General features: G+C 33.7%; 1 protein-coding gene across 1 annotated transcript in view; it reads left to right on the plus strand.

Annotated features, from left to right (window-relative positions):
- Nucleotides 1-17236, plus strand: part of ZC3H12C (zinc finger CCCH-type containing 12C) — a 32592-nt gene that overhangs the window by 771 nt on the left and 14585 nt on the right. The window contains exon 2 of the mRNA XM_044669209.1: nt 8424-9187. Coding sequence (XP_044525144.1) covers nt 8424-9187 — 764 coding nt within the window. The remainder of the gene's footprint in view (nt 1-8423; nt 9188-17236) is intronic.

Consider the following 17236-nt stretch of genomic DNA (forward strand, 5'->3'; position numbering starts at 1 on the left):
ACCTCTGTCCTCAAGAACCTTCTCAAGGGTGGGAGGGGGAACCCCCCAAAGACTTTCATATATCATTTGGAAGGGAAAGAGAGGACATAAAGGGTTAAAAGGGGGTTTTCATTTCTACCACATGCCCTATTGTGTGAACATATGCATAAGTCTATTGAAAGTTTTCAGAAGATGGGCAGGCCACCAGTTGCTGGTCTCCTGCAGTTCCAGTAGACATCTGTTGCCCCAGAGCATTAACCAATCTGTTCAATGGGACATCCTCCCTTTGTTAGCTAGAGGGATGCAGACAACAGCACTCACTGAAACACAATGGTAATTAAATCCATAGAAACTACAGCAGTAGGTATTTATTACATATTCATTATTTTTTTTTGCATTGTCCTCTTACCATTACCATTTGGGTCACTAACCAGTGCCTACTTTCATGGCAGAGCTTTATATTACAGATAAATGTATTGTTTGAAGAAGTCTATATCATTGATAAATATTTTATTTAGGATATGAAAAATATATAAAAAGCATTTGACTGTAGTTTGACTCAACATTATATGTAATATTTTAACAAGCAATTTCTAAAAAGTGTTCATTGATAAAGAATTTTAGAACCATGCAAGAAGTTTTCTCCATCTATTAAATGTGTCAAAACCTCTCAGTTAACATTTTAAAAGTTTCTTAATGAAGGTCAGTTTTATGATAACAACAGTAACAATAGCTAGCATTAAAATGGCACTTTAAAGATTGTAAATCACTATATAAATCATTTGATTTATATATAGGTATATATATTTTATATATAGGTATTTATATATATATATAGGTATATTTATTTACATATAGGTATATATGCTTATATATAGGTGTATATATAATAGGTACCATATTAGCCCCATTTGCCCCTTTTAACAGATGAGAAAACCTGAGATAGACTACAATTACACCTAGGATCACCTAGCTAGCAAATGTCTAAGACAGGATTCAAACTCAGTAAAGAAGAATGATTTCTAATATATACCTACTTTTAAAAGCACATTAAAATTCTTCACTTTGATGTACTTTATCTGAAGAAACATGATATAATAGAGAAGCAGTTTATATTTTGATACTTAAATTTAGTCGAAGATCCCTTATATCTCTAAATCTGTGATGCCAAGGAATTTGTTTTTGAGAGAATAATATGTCAAAGCAAAAATGAGACTGAGAAATTAAGGTTAAAAATCTGTATTTCTTTTGAGATAAGTGTATGTGTGTATTTGAATGCACATGATCTGTGTTTCACACACTCAGACCTACATTGTTTGAGAATCGAAAAATGAATAAATCCTAAAGAGCTGTTGGTGGAGGTGTTATTTCTACATTACCAAATAAATAGGATTTGTTATTTAGCTTTTATTTTAAAGGTGACTAATGCACAAAAATTATTTTGTTTATCTACAAATATATTCCTAGAAATGTACTCAGGTTCAGGATTTTAAAAGGTTTATCTTCTCCCTACTGTGAGAACTGAGAATCTAGTTATTTTCCAATCAGCTTTTTTTCCTTCTAAATTGATTACTCATTTTCAGGTGTTTAAGTATGAATCATGGCCATATAAAAGTCTTAGAGTCTCTTAGGATTATTGCTTTTTAGAACTTTGTTGCTAATTTGTTTGCCCTTATTAGCAACAGGTTCTTTATGATTATAAAAATATGCTTTAGTAGTAAACTTTAAATGACTGACCATTTACTTTTTACTGAATGGTTTTAGAAAGGATATTCTCAAGAGCATGATTTTTGGATTTTTTTTAAGATGTCAAGGTTTTATGTTTTGCATGCTAGAAACTAGTTTTTAAGACACTGGAAGGAAACAAAAGTCCTTTGCCATTTATCTTAAGTAATATCTCTTCCAAAACTAGATTAAAATTTCTTTGTTGATGTAAAACATATATGTAGTACATTTTCCTAATAATATAACCTAGTTTACCATGTATGGCCTGTTTATTTTAATGGCTTATCTTTTTCCTAGCTCTAAAAACTCATGAGAATTACAAGAGCAGGTTTAATAAATTATGATGCTATTCTTTGAACAGATCTCTGAGAGTTATGGCATAAATAATTTAGAATATTGGAGGGATAAAAGACCTACAAAATTAGTGAATAAAAATCCAAGTTATAAATTATTTTAAATCAATTTTATTTTACTAGTTGCAAAGTTATAATAAAATAAGCAATGAACAGCCAGGAACTGTATGTAAAGAAAAGACATGTTTATACAAAAATTTAATTCCTGAAAAGACTTTGGAAAACAATATTGGTAACATTAAAATCACACATCATGTGCCACATCTTTTATTACAAATTATAGATGACTGTAGTTTTAATTGTATTGTAAATTCTATATTATATAGAAATATTTAGCTTCAGAAAAAAGAAAATTCTAAATTTCTTTATATTTTATCTTTAAGGATGGAGGAATTAATTTGTTGTAGTATAATGCCAGGTTTTGTTAATTTCACTGTCGATATATTTTCCTAATGAGTATTCTTTTTAAGATGACTAATAAATATAGCCTTTTCTATCTTAGCAATTTTTAGGGACATTTTTATTACATGTACACATTTAACAGAATATCACTTATCTTGCTAACTTAATATATTCTCTGCCACAGCCTTCTTGGTACTTTCTTCATACTTTGATATAGCTTCAAAGTAAAACACTTCAATATAAGGTTGGAATTTCACAGTAGAACACACCAATTGGAGCAGTGTTCCTTTATTTTGGGATTGTCCTCTATAGTAGGGTTTGCACCAACCCAAACTTTTCTGGGGAGATCAGAAATGTTGCCTATTAAATATACTTCCTCCAGTCAGAGCAGATTGTGGGGTTTACAGAACAATGATGTCGGAGCTTCCAGATTGGTTTGGCAGCTGCATTGTTCTCAGAGGGTAAACCAGACGCACTTAAGTCCCAGTCTCTTTCATAGGCTTTTGTTCATTCCAAATTATACTTTCACTGTGCTAGCATTCATGATGGCATGTTAAAGGAGTGCATCCTAGCAACAAGAGACTGGTTGCTAGGCAGCCTAGCTTCCAATAGGTTTTTCTTGTTTAAGATACTTTTGGTGGGAGCTCTGTGAAGGCCACAGGGCAGGTTTTCCTTTTTAACTGTAACCCTTTATTAGGATGCTGTTGTGAATTGTTACTGGCACTATGCTGTCAGTATATTACAGTAGTTAATAAATCACTGAGTATAAGGATTTGCTTTTAGAATTTCTTTGCATTAAACCTAAATTATTTTACTCATGTTCCTCAATTAAGTTAAGTGGGTGAGTATTGATGGTCAGGATATGTGTTTGTATAGATGTATACATGTATATCTATGGGTGTATATAAATTTATACATACAACATGTAATAATTTAAGACCCAGAACAAGTGTTGAGAACAGTTTGCTATATGTTTTAAACCAAAGATGGCAAATTACCAAGTAAAATAAGAATTACCCATCCACAACTTTATAAAAGTAAAGAAAAATGTCATACTTAAGGAATTATAAGTGTTTTTTAAATTAAACTAACAACTACATTTTTATCTGCATTTGTGTTAGTGTGACCCATTACATTTATGAAGAAATTCTTAATCTTACAAAATATAAATAACTGATTTTTCAAAAATGTAGGTATCAATTTATTTTAACCAAGTATAAAATAGTTATACTCTTGAGAATATTTGAGTCATTGTCCTATGATTATCTCAAATGAAATTGCAGTCTTATAAAATCCTACATATATGGCTGACATATTTTTTTAATATCCCCTGCTTTACTACTTTATTCTGGTAAACAACACAGTAATTACCTTAATAGCAGAACTAGAACAACTTACTACAGTGGGTTGCATGAGAAAGTAATTTGTCTTCAAAAACAAATTATTGGAAGAAATATCATTTCCATGAGGGGGGAAATGGACACAATGGATAATTTTAAAATGTTTTAAAGTAAAAAAAATATACCTTTGGGGAAAAAATAAGAAATGATAACGTACTGTGAATATTGTAGCAGTTAATTTTTCCAATACTGCCACAAAATTCAATTAAAAAGGGGGGACAGCTAGACAGCTCGGTGGATTGAGAGCCAGGCCTAGACACAGGTGATCCTGGGTTCATATCTGGCCTCAGATACTTCCTAAATTCATGACCCTGGACAAGTCACTTAATCCCCCCCTTCCCCCCATTGCCTAGCTCTTCTGCCATGGAACTAATACATAGTGTTGATTTTGAGATGGAAGGTAAAGGTTAAAAAAATTTTTTTTTGTTCAGTTAAGCAATATAGAATGGGGGCAGCTGGGTAGCTCAGTGGATTGAGAGCCAAGCCTAGAGACAGGAGGTCCTAGGTTCAAATATTACCTCAGACACTTCTCAGCTGTGATCCTGGGCAAGTCACTTGACCCCCATTGCCTACCCTTACTTAAAATTTCTCTCTCTCTCTCTCTCTCTCTGTCTGTCTCTCAAAGAGAGAGAGAAATTTTAAGTAAAGTAAAATAAATTATATTTCTGTCGATAATGCTATAATAGAAACATAGATTTAGAACTAGAAGGAACTTCAAGAAACATCTAGCCTTAACACTCTTGTTTTATATTTGAGAAAATTGAAGCTCAGAAAAATTAAAAGATTTGCCTACAGTCACACAGCTAATGCACTGGGTTTGAACCTTAAACCTTGAGCCTTAAACTCCAAACCTACCTTCTCTTTTAGGTACACCAGTGATTTTCCTAAAGTGTAATTCTGACCTTGCCATCTTCCTTCTTAGTTAAGCATTAGGGACTTCTTGTTACTTCCAGGATCAAATATAAAATCTTCAGTTTAACATTTAAAGTTCTTCACAACCTGACCCCCTTCCTACCTTTCCAGTCTTTAAAGTTCCTTCCACATATTTTGTAATCCAGCCACACAGACCCTCTTGCACATTCTCACACATGAAACTAAATCTCCTGATAGCATGTCTTCATATTGACTGCTTTTTCCCTCTTTCTCTCCAATACCGGGAATGCTTTTCTTTCTTTCAAAAAATTTTTTTTTCTTTTCAATTTATCAAGCATTCATTCCCCCCCTCCCCAATCTTTCTTTTATGACATGATCAGTATACTTGGTTCTCTGGAATCACAGTTGATCATTTAATTTAAAAGAGCTTTTAAGTATTTCAAAATTGCTCCTTTTTATAATATTAATGTTAGGTAAATTGTTCTTCGGATTCTGTTCACTTCACTCTGCATCAATTCATACATGTCTTTCCATTGCTCTTTAAAACCATCTTTTTTTCCCTCATGTCTTATACCATAGTAATATTCCTTTATATTTATATGCCAGTTTCTTCATCCATTCCCCTGAGTATGCTCTTAGCTTCTAGTTTTTCTGGTTATTTTTCTTTTACCATTATGAAAACAGCTACTATAAATATAAGACCATTTCCTTTTCCATTCCCTTTTCCTTCTTATGCTTTTGGTGTATAATTCCAAATTGTTTTCCAGAATGGTTGGACCAATTCACACCTGCACTAGCAACATGCAAATATACTTGTTTTTCCACAGATTCACCAATATTTTCCACTTTCTCTTTTTTGTGTTCAGCTCTGCCAGTCTAATGAGTATGATATAGAATCTCAGAATTATTTTAATTTGCATTTCTTTGATTATTAGTGATTTGAAGTATTTTTTCTATGACTGGATAGTTTGAGTTTCTTCCTGAAAGACTACCTATTTGTATCTTTAGACCACTTATTGATTAGAGCTCCAATTTTTAAAAATTTCCTTTTATATCTTAGAAATGATACTTTTGTCAGAAAAATGTGTAGGACGAAATTTTTCACATTTAGCCGTTTCCCTTCTAATCTTAGCTATACTGGTTTGCACAGAAACTTTTGAATTTTATGTAATCAAGTTGTCCGTTTTATCTTCTGTGATCCCTTTTTGTCCCTTGTTTGGTCATGAATTCTTCCCCTATCCATATATCCATACAAATCACCTGCACAGAAATATAACAAGTATTACGCCAGTGACAAACAGTAAGAAAAGATAGAATCAAAAATTCCATTTAAAATAATTACAGAATTTATAAAATACTTGGGAGCCTACAAAGATACAGACAAGAATTATATAATATAGAGAACGTTATTTAATTGGAGAAATGTTAATCATTCATGGATACACTAAACCAGTATAATAAAAAAATTTAAACTACATAGATTCATTTACTTCTTCAGTGCCATGATAATCAAACTGCCAAAGGATTGCTTTGTAGAATTTGAAAAAAATAATTCATACAGAGATACAAAATATCAAGAGTCTTATAGAAAATTATGGTAAAAGGTAAGAAGAAAGGACCTAGCATTGCCAGATCTCAAACTGTAATATAAATCAGTATTTCTTAAAACAATTTGATATGGCTTTCAAAAATAGATTGATTATGGAATAGATTCGAAATAAATATACAGAAGTAAGTAAATGTAGTACTCTGGACTTCGGTAAGCATGAAGACCTCAGTTACTAGGCTAAGGTTGTTATTTGATTAAAAAAACAGCAACAAAAAAACTGCTGAGAAGACTGGAAAGCAGTGTGGCAAAAATTAGGTTTAGACCAAAACTTCACATCTTATATTAATTCCAAGTGCTCTTCTTTCAAGATTTGGCTCAAATTCTACTTTCTTTAGGAAGCCTTTCCATGTCTTCCTGCCCATGTCCTCTCCACTCTCCTCAGTTGACTAATTAATGCTAATTATTCATATTGTTTTGTTCATATGACATAGGTGAAAGACGTTTTTATAGTTTTGTGTTATGCAGCCCTTTAAATCCTATCTTATTTCTGTTACAGTATTCATAAAATATTAATTTGTGGGAACCATACTCTTCAAGTGGAATAAAATTTATCTTGAAATTAATTTCTAGTCAGTTATTTAAACATGTGGCTTTTTTGTAGGAAGACCTAAGTTTTTTTCTGTCATATAGTGGGCACTATCATATGTTAGAAAAATGCTGGATATAGAGTCAGAAAAGATATGAGTTTCTATCCTGCCTCTGATACTTAGTATTTACTTATACTTAGGGAACAGAAGCAAATTATTTTACCTACAAGAGCCTCAGTTTCCTCATCTGTAAAGTGTAAGCTTTAAAGTTTCATGTCAGCTAATGATCAGGAATACTTAATAGTTTTTTAAAATGCAAGTAACATGGAACATTAATCATTTTATCTTTATTGGTTGATATTTGGCTTCCAGTTTGTGGGTTGTGCAGAATCTACTTTTTAAAACTTAAAGTAGATTGTTATTCCTTGCATTTAATTTCTTTAAAGAATCTGTTCATATGTATACTCTCACCACTAATGTCAGTCATGGCCTCTTCACTGAGCCCTATTCTGTTAACTCATCTTGTTGTGCCTGGACTTCTGGGTTTATAAGTAGTTCTATTTCTCAAAGTATATGGCAATGAAGGATGTGCTTTGGACCCTAGCGAGATGGAAAGGTGCTTTAAAGGCTTAATATATCTTCTGAGATAAATTTGGAAAGGGTTGAACATGAAGTGATTCTTTTTTAAAGTTAAAGAAACTTATTTCCTCTAAGAAAAAATACAACACTTGGGCTTTTAAAATCCTTCACAGAATGGTGATGACTAGTCTTTCCATCCTTACTGTATATTCTTCTTCAATGGCTGTATGGTTCACCTGAATGGGCCATCTTACTGGTCTTCACTTACAGCGTTCACATCTCATTGCCTTTGTATTAGTCATGCCACATGCCTTAAATAGACTTTCTCTTCACCTCTGCTTCTCAGAAGCTAAAGATTCTTTTAAGGCTTAGCTGAAATCGTATTTCCTTCATCAGACCTTTCCCCAGTCTACTCAGCTTTTTCTGAGTAGTGCCTTTTCTTCTTCAAAAAATTTTTTTTCTTTGTCACATCTCCCCTGATAGAATGTAATCTCCCAGAGAGCAGGGGTTGTTTCATTTTTGTCATTTGATTCCCAGCACCTAGCACGTAGTAAGCTCTTGATTAAATGCTTCCTCAGCTGATAAAGGAAAAAAGTAGTTAGTCTTTTGGTTTTGGTTATCTAGTAATATATTTTAATTTTTAAATTTTTAATATTTTATTTAATATTTTCAAATATTTTATTTTAATTAAATTATAATTTAATATTTTAAGAAATATATTAGAGAAAATGGAAAATATTTTTCACTAGCTTAATCTCAAAGCACAATTAATATGGTTCCTAAGCCTTTTTTGGTCATGAATATTCTGAGTGTTATTCCTAAACAGAATTTTGATGTATATGAATTATCATCTACTTTTTGAGGTATCTTGATAGAAGTTAAACTGCATTATGAATGTACAATTTTCAAGTATGTGAAACTAGTTGCCTAATATCTCAATTTGGTTGTTTTTGTTTTGTTTTGTTTTGTTTTCTAGGACTTCAGGACAGGTTATCTCCAGGAACAGAGAAAAAACAGCAAAGTGGAGTCAAGTACATGCAGCAGCTTCATGGGCTTGAAAGATCACTTGGGGCATGACCTAGGCCACCTTTATGTGGAGAGCACTGACACACACATAAGTGCTATTGTACCTTGGTCAATGGTGGAGAAACCAACAATGGATAAAGTTAACTCCAGGAAGGAAGATGTGGAAAAGGTGGTATCTGAAGAAACTGGAAGCTCCAGTTGTGACTCAGAAGAAAACACAAATTCTGATAATGAATCAGAACAATTGGGTAGCATTGCAGTAGAGCCATGCTTGTTTACCAAGTCTCATAGACAACTCTGTAGGTCTCCCTGTTTAGAGCCTCACATATTCAAATGCAATGAAATCTTGCAAGACCTAAAAACAGAAGAGAAACAGTCAACACCTAAAGAAGTGAAGAAGCCCCCAGATGTGGTGAAAGAATACCAAACCAAACTGGAGTTTGCACTTAAGTTAGGTTATTCTGAAGAACAAGTTCAGCTTGTGCTAAATAAACTTGGTACTGATGCTTTAATTAATGATATCTTAGGAGAACTTGTCAAACTTGGAAATAAAAGTGAAACTGATCCAACTGTTAGTACAATTAACAGTAGCATAATTCGAGAAACATCTTCCCTAGAATCTCAGAGGTCTGACTCTCCACTTCCAGAGATTGTGACAGATGATGGCGAGAATCTAAGACCAATAGTTATTGATGGCAGCAACGTGGCAATGAGGTACGTAGGATAGCTTTCTTGACTGACAGTTGCCAAAGTGGTTTCTTGGTTTGTGGCTGTTTATTCCATCATAATCATAACAAAATGAATTAAGTTCTTTCTTCATTCCTCTTGATCTAGAATGAGCTCATTTATTACTTATTTGAACTCTTTTTCCTTTCTAACATCGAATACATTCTCAAACTCGTCACTTTTATTTATTTCCTGATTCAAACACATACTTTCAGAATATCAGTTTTAGGGGGTACTTGGGTAGCTCAGTGGGTTGAGAGCCAGACCTAAAGATGGAAGGTCCTAGGTTCAGATCTGGCTTCAGACACTTCCCAGCCTTGTGACCCTGGGCAGATCACTTAACCCTCATTGGCTAGTCCTTAACACTCTTCTGCCTTGGAACCAATACTCAGTATTGATTCTAAGACAGAATGTAAAGGTTTTAAAAAAAAAAGAATATCAGTTTTAATCACTGATATGCTAGAAATGAATATTTTCTGAGATTATGCAACAACATGGAGTCAACTACCTATTTTTGAGAACTAGTAACCATTGGGGCAATCCTAATTCTTAGAAAATAAATTAGAAATTTTTCCTCAAGTGAGAGAAATAACTCTAGCTTTTAGTTTCCTAATCCATCTTTAAGAATTGTAGTTAAGGAACAGCATCTTTGGGAATTGGAAAAACTGAATAAATTAACAATTACCAAAGAAAAGGCATATTAATATTTGGATGGATTGATTTTATGAATTATTCATTTTAGATGAATTTCTTTGCACAGGGAAGTCATTCATATGTTCCTAGTTAATTGAGAAGTGACATGCAGATGTGAGAATATTTTGTCATCTAGTGTGTATTTTTATTAGAGGGCCAAGAAAAGTTCAGAAACTTCTTGGACTAAAATAATTGATGGTCAAAAGTTTAATGGCCAATGAACTACCAAGTAGCCATTTGGGAACTTTAAATTAGTCCATGGAAATACATTTTCATGGTTAGCTGTCCAGTCAGATACCACTGCCCACTGCAGTTCCAAATTAACTCAGCACGTTCTTGGACTATTGAAAATTCATATAAAACTATTAAGTCTTGTCTGTACCTTTTGATAAAACAAAAACAAAAACAAAAACATTTTCTATCCTGTCCACAGTAGTCTTTTGGTGTGGCCATGAATTTGGATAGGTTGGGCTTTTAAAAAAAATAGATGAACAATAAAGTCTGATAGCATTTTTCTCAAATAACTAAGAAAGCCAAAAAAGCCCTTCTCCTCTACCAACTAATAAAAGAAGCTAGCCTGATTTTTAACATCCAAAGAAAATTGAAAATAAGGATTTATCATTCTCTTCTACCACCAGAAAATATGTTTTGTCAGAGCTTCAGTACTTCACTTGAACTCTGGGTATTGTAGGAAAATAGGTATTTATTTTACTTACCTATATCACAACCCATTAATGTATTCTCATCCTGTGTAATCCTCTTCAGGATCTCTCATCTATCAAGGCCTCAACAAACATGCCAGAGAGTTGCTTTACTTTTTTATTTTTTACATTTAATATATAACAAAAAAAATCCATCTTTTTTCAAATAGCCGTACCAAATGACCAAACCAACCTCTCTGCCCAATCAGTCATTATTTTAAAGTTATCCTTTATCCTACCTCTTGCCTCTAGGTCCTCATGGAAAATGTTCTGAAGCTTACCTACACTTACTATATGTTCTTGCCTTTTCATTCATTGGAAAAAGAGTATTTCAATATTCATAACCATGCATCATTGCCAGAAGAATATTTGCATTTTAAAAAAAAAAAGGTTTTCTGCTGTGATAACAACTTGGGATTGTTAAAAACACAACACAATTTACCTAGTGTAATCTGACCCACTCTGTTCTTCCCATTCAGTTCTGAGCCATTCATTTGTTCATCCAAAATACTTGTTCCAGCTCTATTAACTCAGTTGACCAACCCTTCAGCTGCATCTTGGATATGCATGTCTGAGCAGTTGACATTTTTCACCCATTTAGTTTTCCCTTTATAATTCTACTGATGATCTTTTGGCTAATCATAAACCTTATAAAATAATGCCTACTAATGATCTATGAATTGATCTAATCAATACATTATAATCCATAAATGTGCATCTGGATGACTTCACCCTAAAATAAAGAATCCATATTCTCATTTTTATCTGTATGTGACTTCTCTGATGAAAAAACCATTAACAAAAGTAACTCTCAAAAAAATCCTTACAAATTCATGAGAGAGTCCTTTAAGACTGTATTCTGTAGAATCCATCTTTTTCCTGATTGCAGTAAAAACAATGCTATCTTGAGAAAGGTACACCTTTTTGTCAATTGTGTACTCAACTTTAAAGAATCATAGGTGAGTCTTCCTGTTCTCTTCTTATCATACACTTATCTATGTGTAGATAATACTCATAAAAGATGAAGTAGGTGCACAGATCTGTACTCACTAATATTCTTACCATTGTCTTTTTGTGTAAAGAATAGTCTGAGGTGTTTTTCCATTCTTTGGTATTTTACTTCTCCCTGAGGTACCTTGTAAAATAATTCCCTAGTGACTATTGCCTTTAGCAGGGTTCCTTAGTGTGTGCTTGGTCTGGCATCAGGAGTTTTTCCTGACTTCATCTTCTACACTGGGGCTGAGATGTTGGAGTCTAAACTAGTGGTAGTTCATCCTTCCCTTACCATAAAAAAAAATATCATTATGTAAACTTTGATAAATCCGCTGTCCTATGTAGAATTTTTTTGTGACTGTTCTTGGGGTGATGTAGCCCAGTTGGGTCTCATATCAAAATTTCTGAGGATTTGTTTCTATTTCCACTGATTTGTGTTGGTAAAACCGCTTACAATCTTCCACCAACTTCCTACATGAAGTTTTGCAAATGAATCAAGACTGCCCTTGGCTGCCCTATATCTCTGCTTGGCCAAAAGATGGAATGTTTGTGTTTGTCTTCTATTTATAGTGACTGCTTTTCTTGAGTTAAACTTTTATAGAAAATTATGGTAATCAAAGTCATATCTTTTTCTTTTCCCTTTTCCCAGTTTTTATGATCAGAAGCTTTATTTGAATAAGTCATGTTAAAATGTTACAAATGTCTCCCTAGTCTTCCTATAATTATATTTCATATCTAATGTTGATTTTGGCCTTTATTCTGACTAATCGATGGACTGATTTTAATAGGTCTCCCATGTCAGTAATTAGTCATTTCCTTGCTGTTGAAATAGTCCATTTATGTCTTGTGATGTTTTACAGTGTTTGCCATGTCCAGTACCCTCAAGTTCTCTTCTTTGAAGAAAATATTCATGGTATGTAGGCATATGGCTTCTGAGTAGTCTATAAGTTTATAGCCTCTTGTTTCTAAAACCTGAGCTGTATTTTCCAATATGTTTAAGGTAATATAATTATAGATTTGGAGCTGGAAGGGACCTTAGAGATTACCCTCTCCAACTCCTTTATTTTAAGGTAAACCAATTTGATTAGGAAACTGAGACCCAGAAGAATCATAAGTTGCCCGATGCTATTACAGACCAAAGTTGGGAGAGAAGCAGTTTCAAGTGATGTCATTTACCTTCAAGAATTAGAACAGATAGCATTTTCCTTCAAAAGACAATACTTTAAAAAAAAATGTTTATTGATGCTTTATTTTAACCTTATATTTATGTGTGTGTGTGTGTGTGCATGTGTATTATTTACCTATAACATACACCATAACCTCCATAGACCTCTTCATCTCCAGTGAAAGGAGAAAGATGTCTTTCTTATCTTTCGACCTAGGCCATGCTTGGTCATTCATTATAATTACATAGCCTTCTGTTTTGTTGTAGAATTTTTGTCATTTAGATTGTCATTATGTATATTGCTTTCCTCATTCTGCTTATTTTATTTTGCATGAATTCCTGTAAGTCTCCCATTCCAGTTAAATCTGAATATTTATTATTTGTTATCCTTTCCCATGTCCCCCTCCTGAGTAAACTCCCAGTATATCAAAGTACTCATTGACTTTATTTGGAAAATCTTACCAAATTTTATAGTTTCTCTCCCTCCTCTTCCCCTGTAGTAAATGTTGGCACTTTTACTTGCCACTAGTCTTTGTGATGGTTGCTTTGCTTGTGTATATTGTACACAGTTAGAAGATTTGGTTGGGCATTTCGTAAATGCTTTGGGGAGATTGATAAAATCAACTTCCAGCTCCCTTTTTTTTCCTCCTCCAAGGAAAACCTATGCACCATCATTCCATTTAACTATTATTTTCTTTTGCTTTATATTAAAAAACAACAATACTGACATGATGGAGTTATTCTAGTAGTATATTTGTCTTAATCACATTGGAAAAATTTAGGTTCACATCCATAAATTTAAAAAGAGCTGTAATTAGTAGGGATTCTTATGAAATATTTATATCTTGCTACCTATAAGACCTATATAAAGTGACATTCACTTTAATACCTATGATACATTGATTTTCTCAAAGTTTAAAAATCTTAGTTTTAAATATATGGCTAAAAAGTAAATACTTTTAGCATATGAATGTTCCATTTTAGTCAGTCATTCTTTTAAGCTAAATTATAATAACATTTTGATTTTAAAACAGGTCACATAATGTTTCTTTGAAAGAGACATTTACCATAGAGGGTCCATATGTATATAAAGTTTCCTTATATATGCACAAGCTTGATGTCCTCTTGGAGAGCCTGTTTTTAACTCAAAAAAGTCTTTCCCTGTAACTAATGATATGGGCAGTAGTACCAATCTTCACCTGGGGAAAATATCATCATACCATCCCACAATATGAATTTATTGTCTTCTATTACCATGAATGACACTTGTAAAAAGAAGTAAAATAAAAATACTATGAACTTCATAAGAGGAAAATTTCATGACAATAGTAATAGTAATAACTTACATTTATATAGCACATAGAGGTTTGCAAAGTATTTTCCAGTTATCTATTTTTTTTTCACTATTGGTAGGAAAATAAAATGTTTATGTATCAATGAAAGTTTGAATATAAGAGAGGTACACAAAGCACTGCAGAGTAAAGTCAACATTTTCTTGACTGTTACCGTTTGCAGAATTTTCAGTTCCAGATCTGGGTGACAGAATGAGTTTGGGGTTTTTTTTCTTCCCTTCATAACACAATTAAGGGAAAAAGACATAACTTGAAGCATATGAGAGAGTAGTGATGGATTTTTTTAAAGTCAAGGAGAATGTGATAAAACTCATAATTAGGAAACATGAACAGTTCCTGTTCTTTAGTATTTTTTCTACTAAAGTTGGGATAATAATGACTAACATTTATATAGTACTTGCTATGAGCAAGGCACTGTGCTAAGCAGCTTACAATTATCTTATTTGAAAAATCACAACCACCCTGGGAGATAGGTGTTACTAATAGCCCCATTTGATAGATGAGGAAACTGAGGCAAAAGAAGTTAAGTGATTTTCAAGGATTGCACAGCTAATAGGATTCTAAGGTTGCATTTGAAATCAGGTCTTCCTGACTGTAGGAAGACTATCCACTGTGCCACCTAACTGACCCAAGGCAGAAGAGCTTCTGATTAATTTACCTTTTTTGAAGTTCTAGAAAAAGACTTTTTTTGCTAGTTCGTTTTCTGTTACCTTGAAAGGTTGGAATAAGTAGCTATATTATATAACCTCCAAAACATTGTTTTAAATTCTACCACTGAACAGTATTCAGCAACTTTTGTTGTTGGAAAATGGATATTTATATGTATGTGTGTTTCATAATATAATGATTTGGAACCCCTATTCCTCCTATTCACTTTGAACTTCAGAGATATCTTTAGCTTGCCAAAACATAACTGGAATTTGCTTTTGACTGCAGCCACATGTCCACCAAAGCAAATGTCTCCCACCACAATAGATATTTCATTTAGCATTGATCTAGAAGGAAATAGAACATAAGTTCAATGATCATGAACAACCTATTGTCCTCTCCTTCCCTATTGGAATATAGGTAAACCAAGTACCAGTCATCTTAGTTCAAAGAACGTTGATTTTGTCTGTGAAACCACTCCCTTTTGTCACAGAGGACAGATTCTTGACCTCCTGGTAGACTTATTGAGCTGCCATGGCTGAAAAAAGTAATCACCCAATGTCCTACTTGTTGTGCTTTGCCTGATCCTTAGATGACCAATATACAGTTTCTCTACCTGAAGTCTTTCCCAATTGGGTGAGCCCTGCAAGATCTTATGTTTCTCTGGGTTAGTTGAGAACCCCACAGTGACTTGTGCACTGTGACAGCTCTGGTACCAATCTTTTTAGTGTCTCCTCTGACACGCCACAAAAATCTCTTTCAACCTCAGTTTTGTTATCTGTAAAATGGAGATAATTGTAGAAAAGGTTTTATAAATCTCAAAAATGCTAAATAAAGTTGAGACCATAAAAAAAGAATCAGGGCCCTTTTCTTCCTCAGCTTAATCATATCATTCCAGGTTTTCATTTTCCTGGCTGCAGAATGAATGATTTAACTATATGATCCTATGATTTTTTTTTCACTGTGGTGATTTTTTCATTGTTTAAAATAATTTTAAAATCTTTTCTTGGGAATCTTACTAGACAGTTAGGGGCTCCTTATTCCTCACTGTGGTTCTCACTGCCTGAAAAGGATGCTATAGAGAAATAATTGTCTCACTCAATAGAAACTCCCGTTTCCTTGAGCTTAGTTCCATTTCATTTCATAGTTCTAAAATAATAGTGATCTCTTAGTATTATATATTTCTTCTTAAAATTTACTTTTCAGGGTGAACTATAAGGTAATGAATTGAAATTAAGTTTGTTGTCTTTCTAACATTTCTATAGTATTTACTATGAGCAAGGCACTGAATTAAGAAATTTGCAGTGATCTCATTTGAAAAATCACAAATTGGGGCAGCTGGGTAGCTCAGTGAATTGAGAGTCAGGCCTAGAGACAGGAGGTCCTAGGTTCAAATCTGGCCTCAGACACTTCCCAGCTGTGTGACCCTGGGCAAGTCACTTGACCCCCATTGCCTACCCTTACCACTCTTCTACCTTGGAGCCAATACACAATATTGACTCCAAGACAGAAGGTAAGGGTTTAAAAAAATACAGAAAAATCAAAAATTGAAAAATGTACAAAATAATTGTTGTTCTAAAATCTGAACTTTTGTAGTAGTGGATGTAGACCTTAAGAGACTTTAGAGATTTTGAATTCCTCATTTTAATAGTTCAAAAGGCCACCACCTGTTGTCAAGTTCATTTGCTTCTTTTGGTTAAATTATTGTCTCTGTTGTATAACTCTGATCTTTGATCACTGACTATTTGATGTTTCTAGTCAGATAGCTCATGGGTATCGCCAACTCATTTCCTTTCCTCCTTCAGACTCATAACCAACTCCTCCACCAAACTTCCCCATGTTGAACAGAGAATGATTCTAGACTGTCTCCTCTCCATCACCTCCCATATCTATTCAGTTTCTATAAACTCTTTCATTCTGTTTGCATAAGATATCTTGTATTTATCCCTTCTTTACACTTATGCAACTTTCAGTTTAGTTCAGGCACTCATTTCCTTTCCCTTGGACTATTGCAGTAGTCTCTAGTACAGTGATAGCAAACCTTTTAGAGGCGGAGTGCTGTCCTCTCTGTGCCATTACCCCACACGGGAGGGAAAAAGTGCTCCCATTGGGTTGCTGGTCTGGACAGAGGGACGGGGGATGTGAAAAAATGTCACCAGGCACTGTGGAGAGGGGGAGGGGAGCACCTCTGCCTGAGTCCCTCTGCCTTTCTAGTAACCAACTCTGATGGAGGAATGACAAGGCACGCATGCCCACAAGAGAGCACTCTGTGTGCCCTCTGTGGCATGTGTGTCATTGGTTCACCATCATGACTCTAGTCCATCTTCCACAGAACTCCTTAAATCCTACTTCCTCGGAATTGTCAATGATTCCCCATTCCCTCTAGGTTAGATTAAAATTTCCTCAGGTCAGCATTTAAAGTCCTGAATGCTCTGTCTTCATCTTATATTTCCAGTCTTATTTCACATGTATTCCCTTCGCATAT

This window comes from Gracilinanus agilis, chromosome 3 (genome assembly GCF_016433145.1).
Source record: "Gracilinanus agilis isolate LMUSP501 chromosome 3, AgileGrace, whole genome shotgun sequence".
NCBI classification, from domain to species: domain Eukaryota; kingdom Metazoa; phylum Chordata; class Mammalia; order Didelphimorphia; family Didelphidae; genus Gracilinanus; species Gracilinanus agilis.